Source organism: Oncorhynchus gorbuscha, linkage group LG03, assembly GCF_021184085.1.
Source record: "Oncorhynchus gorbuscha isolate QuinsamMale2020 ecotype Even-year linkage group LG03, OgorEven_v1.0, whole genome shotgun sequence".
In the NCBI taxonomy this organism is placed as follows: domain Eukaryota; kingdom Metazoa; phylum Chordata; class Actinopteri; order Salmoniformes; family Salmonidae; genus Oncorhynchus; species Oncorhynchus gorbuscha.
In genome coordinates this window covers 92553562-92567056 of record NC_060175.1, presented here as the reverse complement: position 1 = coordinate 92567056, position 13495 = coordinate 92553562, and the positions used below count along the sequence as shown (strand labels likewise).

The following is a 13495-nucleotide window of genomic DNA, read 5'->3' as shown; positions in this document are numbered from 1 at the left end:
AAAAAAAAGCCTGAACTTTTATATTGGGTTTTGTCTGGCATCCCAGGAAATCAAGCGAGAAATCATGTGCAAATCCTGGAGACGGTCATGGTTAATTTATTAACACATTCTAACTTTAAAGGTGCATTACCACCACCAACTGGACTTGAATGTGGACCTCAGTTCATCTTTGAATCCCCCACACGGGTATATGCTCCTAAAACCCAATGAGGAGATGGGAGAGGACGAACTTGCAGCGCACAAATATAAAAAATAGAACCAAGTAATATATTAGTGCCTGGCTACGCAGATGCTAATTGATGCGGGCGAGCAGTTTGGATAAAATTGTAAAACAGAATGTACACATACATGTTATTCAACGCTTGCAGTGTGGTCAGCACGTTAGACAGCTGTGTTGCAAAGGCAGGAAGTAGCTTTGAGCAGAGGTTTGCATTTTCAGTGCAGTTGCACTCATGCGCATTCCCCACCAGAGTGTATAACACTTAAAACATGGGAGTCAAAACACGCAACATCTTAGACAGTTTGGGGGTGAACCTTTGAGGAATAGAGGTGTTTATTCCTTCCAACTGAATTGACTATCCCCTTTGTTAATAAGGGGGGAAACCTGCAGACCATGGGATGAGGTTAACGTTGTCCCGGTTTGGATCTGAACAGCTATAACAAGCTACCAGACTTGATTAGGGAGAGTGTAAATTAATATTTGGGGTGAAAATCAGTTGAAAAAAAAATCTGGGTATATTAGCCATGGTTTAATTATTATATTATGGATATATCATAAGAGCAGGAAACTTGGTGGGAGTCAGACTTTACGTACGTCGCTGAGCTCTAGCGGCAGGCTCTCCGTGGGCTGTAACGCTGCAGCACTCAGGTACATGTCTCTGGGTAGTACTGCATCCAGCTGCTCTGGGGCCAGGGCTGTCTGCTGTTCAGGCCGGTACATGGGGGGCGGCAGGCAGAGATGCAGGGGGCAGCGAGGCTCCTCAGACTGGCCCATGTGGACCGGCCTATCACACAGAACATCTTTTAGCCCAGGACACATGTTAAACAGTACCTGGTTACTGTCCTTGTAGATGTCTTAGTCTTATGGTCAAGGATAAACACGTAATTAAATAAAGTATTGGATTGCATCTTTGTGGAAAACACCATCAGACCGTGACTATTAGATCTAGGATATTAAGTCTATAGGATGTTATTTCATTTCCATAGATGCATATGGCATTAAGAAGTTAAACAGAAACAAACATCGACCAGTTAGTAACACATAACATGGAGATTATCAGGGTTACTACAATTACCACATACCAATAAACTTAATATAATTACACTATGAATTACTTATGCAGCGATTACCAGCGTTACGTCACACAAGCTCACTACAATAACAGTATTTGGGTACTTGTATGAAAAGTGGGAAGGTGCAAATTATTTACAAGGTTGATTGGTTTTGTACAACGATACTCTGTACCTCATTTACAATAGCTTTACTTTGAATTAAATCAGGGTTTATTGATTCTTGGAAAAACATGCTAAATCAACAGCTGAATCACTTGCTACATCAGTCATTATGTTCAGCTTACTCTTGGTGACTATACAGTGCATTCAGAAAGTATTCAGACCCCTTGACTTTTCCACACATTTTGTTACATTACAGCCTTATTCTAAAGTTGATTAAACTACTGTTGACTCATCAATCTACACACAATACTCCATAGTGACAAAGCAAAAACGGGTTTAGATATTTTAGCAAATTTATTAAAAAATACAATACAGAAATACTTTATTTACATAAGTGACCCTTTGCTATGAGTCTCGAAAATGAGCTCAGGTGCATCATTTCCATTGATCATCCTTGATGTTTCTACAACTTGATTGCAGCTACAACAAGCTGCCAGACTTGATTTAAGGCCACGTTTACAATAAGAGGGAGTGTGAAAATGCAGGTGCATCTTCTTCAGTTCAAGCACATGTAAGAATTTGAAGGGCACAAATGTCCAAGAAGTAGCGAGGCTGGCTGGTTAACATGGCAACATCCAAGCTTATGTTGTAGGTTTTGCCACAAAGAGCATTAATAACTTACATAAGTCCATGTAAGTTATTGTACTCGTGCACATTTTAAAATCAACCCATGATGGATCATAGATCATACTATGACGGATACGAGAGATGCAGTGTCGTGTCATTGGGATAAAATGGTTAGAGCAGCGGGTCCCCTCCACGTAGAAGACACACCTCTGGTTGGATATCACTGTACGGACCTGTAGAGAGAACACACAATAACAGGGCAAAAAAGATGAAAATCTTCAAACAAAAACTTCAGCTTCAAGTTGAACACAAAATACATATTGAACAGAGGTTTCATATGCATTTGCTAACAAGTTATTCACAAAATATGGCAAACTATCTGTGCAGTCTGCAGCAAAATATCACACTGTACCCTCTACTGGCACTGTATTGTACATGGAAGGTCAAGCAGAGTGGTTTTACGGTGCTATAGACGGGTTGGTTATTTACCAACAAAACCGATGCATGCGGAACATTGGGGCAAAACAGACAGGGTTAGCTTAGATTGTTAACAAACTATATTTAGTCTCCAAATGTTTATTGAAAACATATATACATTTGCACAATGAGCACCCATCTCTCAAATAAATTGTTAGTAAGTTAGCTAGCATAGAAGTGAAATCAGTCGAAACACCTCAAAACAAGATATCAAATCAAACGTTATGTTTGACATGCGCTGAATACACGTGTAGACCTTACAGTGAAGTGCTTTACTTACAAGCCCTTAACCAACAATGCAGTAAAGCAAATACTTTATAAAAGAACACTTTCTTTAAACAATAAAATACCAACTGTAGAAGCTTCTGATAGGCTAATTGACATCATCTGAGTCAATTGGAGGTGTACCTGTGGATGTATTTCAAGGCCTACCTTCAAACTCAGTGCCTCTTTGCTTGACATCATGGGAAAATCAAAATAAATCAGCCAAGACCTCAGAAAAAAAAATTGAAGTCTGGTTCATCCTTGGGAGCAATTTCCAAACACCTGAAGGCACCAAACAATAGTATGCAAGTATAAACACCATGGGACCACGCAGCCGTCTTACCGCTCAGGAGAAAGGCGCGTTCTTTGTCCTAGAGATGAACGTACTTTGGTGCGAACAGTGCAAATCAATCCCAGAACAACAGCAAAGGACCTCGTGAAGATGCTGGAGGAAACAGGTACAAAAGTATTTACAGTGGGGCAAAAAAAGTATTTAGTCAGCAACCAATTGTGCAAGTTCTCCCACTTAAAAAGACGGGCCTGGACATGTACTGGCTTAAGCAGGGGGACACGTCTGGCACTGCAGGATTTGAGTCCCTGGCGGCGTAGTGTGTCACTGATGATAGGCTTTGTTACTTTGGTCCCAGCTCTCTGCAGGTAATTCACTATGTCCCCCCATGTGATTCTGGGATTTTTGCTCACCGTTCTTGTGATCATTTTGACCCCACGGGGTGAAATCTTGCGTGGAGCCCCAGATCGAGGGAGATTGTCAGTGGTCTTCCATTTCCTAATAATTGCTCCCACAGTTGATTTCTTCAAACCAAGCTGCTTACCTATTGTAGATTCAGTCTTCCTAACCTGGTGCAGGTCTACAATTTTGTTTCTGGTGTCCTTTGACAGCTCTTTGGTCTTGGCAATAGTGGAGTTTAAAGTGTGACTGTTTGAGGTTGTGGACAGGAGCTTTTATACTGATAACAAGTTCAAACAGGTGCCATTAATACAGGTAACGAGTGGAGGACAGAGGAGCCTCTTAAAGAAGTTACAGGTCTGTGAGAACCAGAAATCTTGCTTGTTTGTAGGTGACCAAATACTTATTTTCCACCATAATTTGCAAATAAATTCATAAAAAATCCTACAATGTGATTTTCTGGATTTTTTCCCCCTCATTTTGTCTGTCATAGTTGAAGTGTACCTATGATGAAAATTACACGCCTCTCATCTTAAGTGGGAGAACTTGCACAATTGGTGGCTGACTAAATACTTGTTTGCCCCACTGTATATCCACAGTAAAACGAGTCCTACATCGACATAACCTGAAGCCACTCAGCGAGGAAGAAGCCACTGCTCCAAAAACCGCCATAAAAAAAAAAAAAACTACGGTTTGCAATTGCACATGGAGACAAAGATCATACATTTTGGAGAAATGTCCTCTGGGATGAAACAAAAATAGAATAGGTTTGGCCATAATGACCATCGTTATGTTTGGAGGAAAAAGGGGGAGACTTGCAAGCCGAAGTACACCATCCCAACCATGATGCAAGGGGGTGGCAAAATGTGGCATAATGGCTTAAGGACAATAAAGTCAAGGTATTGGAATGGCTATCACAAAGCCCTGACCTCAATCCTATAAAAAACATTGTGGGCAGAACTGAAAAAACGTGTGCGAGCAAGGGGGCCTACAAACCTGACTCAGTTACATCAGGCGGAATGGGCCAAAATTCACCCAACTTATTGTGGGAAGCTTGTGGAAGGCTACCTGAAACATTTGATCCAAATTTAAAGGCAATGCTACCAAATACTAATTGAGTGTATTTAAACTTCTGACCCACTGGGATTGTGATGAAAGAAATAAGAGCTGAAATAAAATCCCTCTTCTATCATTCTTACATTTCACATTCTTAAAATAAAGTGGTGATCCTAACTGACCTAATTAAGGGATTTTTTTACTATGATTAATTGTCAGGAATTGTGAAAAACTGAGTTTAATGTATTTGGCTACGGTGTATGTATGTTGAGGGATGTGAAAAAAAAATCCCACTGTCAGCAGCGTCTCTACCATTTGCCACTAAAAGTCTGGTTTAAAGTAGTTTGTTTCACCTCTTGGCCTATGTCGTGGTCTACTCGCATAGGTAGGCGAGATTAGAACTCAGATCAAGGCAATAATACGTGGATAAACGATAATTAAAATAAAAGAGGCGAGTAAATGCCATTTCACAAATGTACATTTTGGTCATTTAGCAGACACTCTTCTCCAGAGTGATGTACAGTAATGACTGCATACATTTTAGTACTGGTGCCCAGTGGAAATCGAACCCACAGCCCTGGCATTGCAAGCGCCATGCTGTACCAACTGAGCTACACAGGATTATAAAAAAATAGCGCAAACGCTATTTACCCTCCACTACGTCGCTGGATGGGTCTGGCAAAGCCATTCCTAAACATCAATATCCTGCAAGGCAGAACTGAATCTGCATTTGCCCTGCATTTTAGCTAACAATGTGATGCTTGGAGGCGCCTAATCAGTCAGTTCTGTACCTGCCTGGCTAACACTGAACCCACACCAGCTGTGCACATGCGCCATCGTGCAAACATTTATTTTGTCCCCCTACACCAAACACGATCACAACATGCAGGTTAAAATATAAAAACAAACTGAACCAATTACATTCATTTGGGGACAGGTCGAAAAGCATGACACATTTATGGCAATTTTAGCTAGTTAGCTTGCACTTCCTAGCTAATTTGTCCTATTTAGCTAGCTTGCTGTTCCAAATGTCATGGTATTGTGAGCTTCCATTGTTTCCTGGTCAATGTAGAGCTCAGAAAAAGGTGGTTGGTGGCAGTACGTTTTGACAACTTTACGGTCACCAAACACACAAAGGTGACATTTTGTCGAAAGTGACTTAGTTGAGGGAAAAATGGGGGGGGGACAATACCTAAAAAGTGTGTTGTTCCTACTGTCTTTTCGTGGAACAGGCACATTAAAAAGAGACCTGGTGTTTGGGAAAGAAGACAGAAACCTCCTGCTCCGACTGAGGGGGATGAAGAACAAGGTGCGCTGCCTATGGACTGTGCCGTCTCTGATGGGGTCCAGACCCATGATTACTGTGCAGTCCCTGAACCCGCAGCCCTGGACAAGAGAAATTGAGGAGCTTCGAGCCAAGCTGGAGAAACTGACCACCCAACGCGGCTTTAGTCTACAGCGATTTGCTGGTTCTGACGAGGATATACGTTTTTACACGGTACAGTAATGGTTTATTATTATCCAGCATTACTATTGTTTATTATTTACTATTAATTATTAGTATTATTATCCCAAAGTCCATCTTACCTTTAAGTACATGTTCATTGTTATTTGAAATTAGGCTAGCATATCTTAGCCTAAGTAGGCACATTGAATGTATATTGTCTTTACATTAGTTTTCAGTTAACCCCCAAAAATGCTCCCAGGTCGTTGCTTCAAATAAGATTTGGTTCTTAGTCCACTTTCCGTGTTAAATAACAGAACATTTAAAACAAATTCACTGCTGTGTTGATAGCTGCTGTGAATTACAGTACGAATTGCAGTAACAAGAAACGAGGCTACAATAGCAGCTAGGTCATGTCTAGTGCTTAGAGAAGATGGACAATAACAGTAATGAGCTTTTTTGGTATTCAAATACACTGGGTTCATCTTTAGATTTGCAAGCTACACCCACCTGATGGCCTTCTGGCACTTGGTTGAGCGGGCAGCAGAGACCAAGTTTATAAGAGTCACAAGCACCAATCCATCTGAAACAAGTGTTACTCGAAGAAAACCGGTAAGGGACAACTTCATTAAATACTTGAGTATATTATTTGTTCTTACTGTAATTGTTAAACATGATTTACTTTATGTTATGGACCGAATATAAGGACTATTGTACTAAAATGGGTTTCTTTAAGTTCAGACACTGCCATCAATCGACGAGTTCTTCTTGTTTATGTTTCTGGGTCTGAAGCAGAAGGACTTAGCCCATCGGTTCAGCATCCACCAATTGACAGTGAGCCGGATTATCATCTCTTGGTCCAACTTCCTCTACTGTCTGCTTGGATCAGCACGGATATGGATCCCCAAGAAAACCGTAAAAGCCCACCTGCCACCTGAGTTCAAGGACTATCCAGACACCCAGATAGTGATCGACTGCACTGAACTCCGCTGCCAGACACCATCTTCACTACTACTGCAGAGTGAGGTGTTTTCTTCCTACAAGTCACACTGTACCTTTAAGGGCATGTTGGGAATGTCACCACATGGAGCTGTCACTTTTGAGTCATCGTTGTATGCTGAATCTGTGAGTGACGAGGAGATCTTCAAGCAGTCTGGAATGATTTCCTTACTCACCCCTGACATGGCCATTATGGTGAATAAGGGATTTCTCGTAGATTACATTGTTCCGTGCAAGGTCTACCGGCCAGCCTTTCTGTCAAGACGCACACAGATGCCAGCGCATGAGGTTAGGGAGACCCAATCCATTGCCAGGCTGAGAGTGCATGTTGAAAGAATGATCTGCAGAGTAAAGGAGCACAAGCTGTTTGACACAGTCATCCCCCTGACCATCTCAGGCAGCATCAACCAATTATTTGCAGTGGCGTGCCTGTTGGTCAACTATCAAAATGGACCTTTGGTCAGAGCATGGGCCAAGCCAGTGTAAATGTACGTGTTTATTATCTAGCAGAAAAATAATAATTTGTTTATCTATGACATGTATCAATAATTTGTGTTGTAGTGAATATCAGTTTGTGTGGAGCTTGTATTGGCTTTAATTAGGCAATGAGTAACAGGGGTGGGGGGAAGAAATCAGGTAAACACAGAATAACCAGAATGCAAGATTGAATACGATGTTGAAGATGTGTAATTGATTAACTGAACTGTTGAACATTTTTTTAAACAAATCTATTCTACTGTAGATTTCTTCACAAGAACATCAATACTTATTTTTCATAAAACCACTAAATTTGGCACCCATGCAGGGGATCCATTCAGGTGCGAGAGACACTTCTGCAAGTAGTGGTACAAATAAGTGGTCAACCTTCTCTCTTATAGTTTTTGAAACCTGTAGATCTTAATATGTCCTTTCAACTAGGATGTCCTCCTGTGCACAGCTGACAAAGTCACACCAGCTACAACCTGTGAAAAGGATTTGACCTTGCACCTGCCAGTAGTAAGCCTGAGATCTCAACTTCAGCTCTCCATTCTGTATCTTCAGGTAAGGGCAGTCAACATAACTTGGTACATTTGGGCACTTGACCTCTAAGAGTCCAAAGTGTGGTCTTACACTGGGATCAAATATGATTCCATCTGGAGAGGATCCTAACCACGGAGCATTTGGGTGCACTATGAAGCCACACGGAAAGAAATTAACATTCTTCAGTGTGCAGTACTCCTGTACAGCCACTGGCTTCATGGCTAGCCCCCTCTTCATCTCCATGGTCTGCATACACATAACACTTCCTGCAACACAGGAGCAGTGGCTTTGAACCACTATCACTGGTACGGAGTGCTTTAACACCATCTCTGAAGATAAGTGTGATGAAAGACTGAAGTGAGAATGAATAACAATAAATATAGAAGTGTCTAGTCTTCTTAACTAGGGGCTCATTTAACTATACAGGAATACTTTGTGTTTCAGTAACAAAACTACCAAACACTGCATCAACAGATCTTTAGTGCTGCTTTTGATACCATCGATCACCACATTCTTTTGGAGAGATTGGAAACCCAAATTGGTCTACATGGACATGTTCTGGCCTGGTTTAGATCTTATCTGTCGGAAAGATATCAGTTTGTCTCTGTGGATGGTTTGTCCTCTGACAAATCAACTGTAAATTCCGGTGTTCCTCAAGGTTCCGTTTTAGGACCACAATTGTTTTCAATATATATTTTACCTCTTGGATGTCATTCGAAAACATAATGTTAACTTTCACTGCTATGGGGATGACAGACAGCTGTACATTTCAATGAAACTTGGTGAAGCCCCAAAATTGCCCTCGCTAGAAACCTGTGTTTCATACATAAGGAAGTGGATGGCTGCAAACTTTCTACTTTTAAACTCGGAAGAAACAGAGATGCTTGTTCTAGGTCCCAAGAAACAAAGAGATCTTCTGTTGAATCTGACAATTAATCTTGATGGCGTTACTCTGGACCCTGATCGCTCTTTTGACCAACATATCAAGACTGTTTCAAGGACAACTTTTTTCCATCTACGTAACATTGCATAAATCAGAAACTTTCTGTCCAAAAATGATGCAGAAAAATTAAGCCATGCTTGTTACTTCTAGGTTAGACTACTGCAATGCTCTACTTTCAGGCTACCCGGATAAAGCACTAAATAAACTTCAGTTAGTGCTAAATACGGCTGCTAGAATCTGGACTGAAAAATGTGATCATATTACTCCAGTGCTAGCCTCCCTACACTGGCTTCCTGTTAAGGCAATGGCTGATTTCAAGGTTTTACTGCTAACCTACAAAGCATTACATGGGCTTGTTCCTACCCATCTTTCTGATTTGGTCCTGCCGTACATACCTATATGTACGCTACAGTCACAAGACGCAGGCCTCCTATTTGTCCCTAGAATTTCTAAGCAAACAGCTGGAGGCAGGGCTTTCTCCTATAGAGCTCCATTTTATTGGAATGGTCTGCCTACCCATGCGAGAGACGCAGACTCGGCCTCAACCTTTAAGTCTTTACTGAAGACTCAGCTCTTCAGTGGGTCCTATGATTGAGTGTAGTCTGGCCCAGGAGTGTGAAGGTGAACGGAAAGACTCTGGAACAACGAACCGCCCTTGCTGTCTCTGCCTGGCCGGTTCCCCTCTCTCCACTGGGATTCTCTGCCTCTAACCCTATTACAGGGGCTGAATCACTGGCTTACTGGTGCTCTTTCATGCTGTCCCTAGGAGGGGTGAGTCACTTGAGTGGGTTGAGTCACTGACGTGATCTTCCTGTCTGGGTTGGCGCCCCACCTTGGGTTGTGCCGTGGCGGAGATCTTTGTGGGCTATACTCTGCCTTGTCTGAGGATGGTAAGTTGGTGGTTGAAGATATCCCTCTAGTGGTGTGGGGGCTGTGCTTTGGCAAAGTGGGTTGGGTTATATCCTTCCTGTTTGCCCTGTCTGGGGGTATCATCGGATGGGGCCACAGTGTCTCCTGACCCCTCCTGTCTCCGCCTCCAGTATTTATGCTGCAGTAGTTTGTGTCTGGGGGCTAGGGTTAGTTTGTTATATCTGGAGTACCTCACCTCACCAGTGTCCTATGTGAATTTAAGTATGTCTGCTCTAATTCTCTCTTTCTTTCTCTCGGAGGACCTGAGCCCAAGGACCATGCCTCAGGACTACCTGGCATGATGACTCCTTGCTGTCCCCAGTCCACCTGGCCGTGCTGCTGCTCCAGTTTCAACTGTTCTGCCTGCGGCTATAGAACCCTGACCTGTTCATCGGATGTGCTACCTGTCCCAGACCTGCTGTTTTCAACTCTCTAGAGACAGCAGGAGCGGTAGAGATAATCTTAATGATCGGCTATGAAACGCCAACTGACATTTACTCCTAAGGTGCTGACCTGTTAAGATGCTGACCTGTTGCACCTTTGACAACTACTGTGATTATTATTATTTGACCATGCTGGTCATTTATGAACAATAGAACATCTTGGCCATGTTTTGTTATCTCCACCCGGAACAGCCAGAAGAGGACTGGCCACACCTCATAGCCTAGTTCCTCTCTAGGTTTTGGCCTTTCTAGGGAGTTTTTCCTCGCCACAGTGCTTCTACACCTGCATTGCTTGCTGTTTGGGGTTTTAGGCTGGGTTTCTGTACAGCACTTTGATATATCAGCTGATGTAAGAAGGGCTATATAAATACATTTGATTTATCAAATAACCTGTTAAATGGGCAATTCTAAATTGGGATTGGGACTCATCATTAAAATCGATCTACTGATAAGATTAAACGTTGACACTGTCTCCAACACATTTTGACCATGATGACAGTGTCTCACAGGAGATGTTTAACAAGGTCTCTAGAAGCTATCTATAACCTTTCCCTACTCCCTACTCTCTATTATTATTATATTATTATATATTATCATGCTGTGCAGCTTCTCACTCTTCCTCATGGACCTGTGGCAGGCAGCCCTCACGGTGATCTCCCTGTCAATGTATCTTTGTTAGATACTGTGTAGAAGACATGAATTACAATTATTTTAAGCTAGCAAATATAGTTAGCAAGCATAACTTAACCAAGCTAACGAAAATATACACATTCTCTGGTAGATTGTCAAACTTACGTCATTTTACCAAGTAACTAGCTAGCTACAGTTAATACTTAAATTAGCTAGCTAATGATTGTAGCAAGCTAACGTTATATCACTGACTTGGTACTCACCTTCATAGTTGTCTGTAGCTTCCTATATACATATTGAACCCCTTTTCATTCTTGCTAGCTGGAGTCTCGGAGGCTGATGTAACAATTCGATGTACATCATTAATATTAATGAGGCAAATCCTGAAGACACCTAGTAAAAAACTGCGACATAGTGGTAGTAACGTTATATCGTCGATAACAACTAGACTGACCAGAAATTGCCAAAACGGATATGATGTGTGTTTAGAACGTTCAATCATGGAATGTGCATAAGGGCTATTGAATAACATAGATTTCTACATTTATTTTGCAGCGATCGGTGTAGTCAGGGTGAGGGGACAGCATAAATGTATGCACGATGGCGCATGTGCACAGCCGGTTTGGGTTCGGTGTATGTGGCAGTGTGGGTAGAATGAGCGAGCTTGCCTGGCAGCCAGTGCGCAAAGCACATGAGAAAATGAAACTGTCGTCTGCCTGGAAATGTATTCGTAAAACCAATACATTTCTAATATTTTTCGGATTAACATATTTGATCATTTTCTATTCTCTTATTTTAATTCAACTTGAGAAAATGTCTGATTTAAGGTATTCTATTACTTGAATTTCAGAGTGCCAAATCCAAGTACTTTAAGAACCTCAAGCACTTTGTGCGAACACTGTACATTGATAAAAGTTAAAATCATAAAGTTACTGGTCCCCTCCCCATGTCAAACTCTTGGATTCAGGAGGCGGGTTTATTAAGAGGATAGGGTGTTTCATCCTAACACTCATTTTAATATACAAACGGTAACGTAATATTCCCTTACTGAATTTAAATAAGTACCGCCTTGTAACCAATCAGAGAAGGCATGTTTGCAGAGGGGCGTGGTTAATATAGCTATACTGCGGGAGTTGTCATGTCATTGCTGCTGTTAACCACATCACGAGATACCAAATTGGAGATGTATAATAAAATGCCATTTAAAATGTGGTTCGAGTTGCTTTATGCATCACCAGATTTTCTTGAAAATGTATTTAACTGCATCCAAGTTTCTTGACATTGGCGTTTCAAAGAGCTGTCAGTCAAGGCAAGCACAAGAATATAAGCTCCCCGCCCACTCAGGGTCATGGCTAGTTACCAAAGCCACAAAGTCATAAACCCTTCCTATTTCTACAAATTCTATTCAAACGTGATTTTAAAACTAACCTTAACTACACTGCTAACCTTATTGCTAACTACCTTAATTTATGGTTAGGCCTGAGGAAAAAAATGTACTTAAATTGAGCATTTTTATCCGTAACATTTAAAAAAAAATGGCTATGTTTGTACCTCAAAGTGCTATTTTACATGGGAATCAGAATGACTGTTCCGGACCTTAATGAGGGATCCTGCATAAACCCAATCACGTGCAACATGGAACAGGCCAGCCTCTTTTTTTTAGCCGAAAATTAAGCGAACTGTAGCTTTTTTGCTGTCTTGCTAGCCAGCTAGCTTTAGTAGCCATGTTTGTTTAGCGTTCGTTAGCCTCGATGTAGCAAAATAGTTATTTATTCGCTGTCAATGTACAGTTGCCCTCTGATGTAACCAAAATATGTAATGGAAAAGAAAAGCATTTTGGTTAATACAACGAGGAGTTTACCGTGTTGTTACCTAACCAGTTATCGAAAGCAACTGCGCCTTTTTCCCCTGCACACCCTGAGTTGAGAAGATACCCGCCCCATTTCAGTTTTGATTGGTGTAGACTTGTGGGTGTGACATACGATTGTTTGAAAGACCTCTCGGTCAAATTAGAGAACCCACATCTGCGCCAGCGGAGATATTCAATGCATCTAGCCTAAGAACCCACCACAACCCCTCGGACCATATTGCCTAAATATACTAAACATTAGGAACGTATTCCTAATATTGAGTTGCACCCCCCTCAGTGTAATGTCTGTAAAACCAAGTTTGTTGCATGATAAGATACACAATAACATTTAGAAAGGGGTTTTTCTTCAAATATTTATTGACATGGGATTATATCAAACACTTTTCTTAAATAACCGTGTTCACAACAAAACAATGCGACTTTTAGATACATTTTAAACAAAAGATAGCCCAAACATTCCTATTCCAGACCTGAGTTTGTGGTACCACGACAACATTAACAAGAGCAGGTACAAACTGATACAACTTTTGGAAAAGTTTATGAAGTAGTTGAATAGCAGTGACTTTGCACTTGGTTGCATGTCTTCCTTCTATTTTCATAGTGTTATTTTGTAGTTATTCATGTTCAACAAGCATTCACACAAGACAGACTGCATACAGTTATCCATGTATCAGTCCCAGTCGATCCTTAACTAAATATAGTACGATAGTGTGTCTTATCTTATAATACA

The 13495-nt window shown here is 41.3% G+C and overlaps 1 protein-coding gene and 1 long non-coding RNA gene across 2 annotated transcripts; one reads left to right on the top strand and one right to left on the bottom strand.

Moving 5' to 3' along the window:
• Positions 1–1794: 1794 nt before the first annotated feature.
• Positions 1795–11663, bottom strand: LOC124032229. Its single transcript, XR_006838225.1, has 3 exons — positions 11159–11663; positions 3107–3208; positions 1795–2255 (listed from the first exon to the last, which is right to left on the bottom strand). It is a non-coding gene; the product is annotated as an uncharacterized LOC124032229 (long non-coding RNA).
• Positions 5412–8560, top strand: LOC124032227. The gene is made up of 4 exons (XM_046344471.1): positions 5412–6005; positions 6443–6563; positions 6744–7438; positions 7869–8560. Exons 2-3 carry the CDS (start codon positions 6465–6467, stop codon positions 7434–7436), a joined length of 792 nt encoding a protein of 263 aa, XP_046200427.1. The 5' UTR covers positions 5412–6005; positions 6443–6464; the 3' UTR covers positions 7437–7438; positions 7869–8560.
• Positions 11664–13495: the final 1832 nt, after the last annotated feature.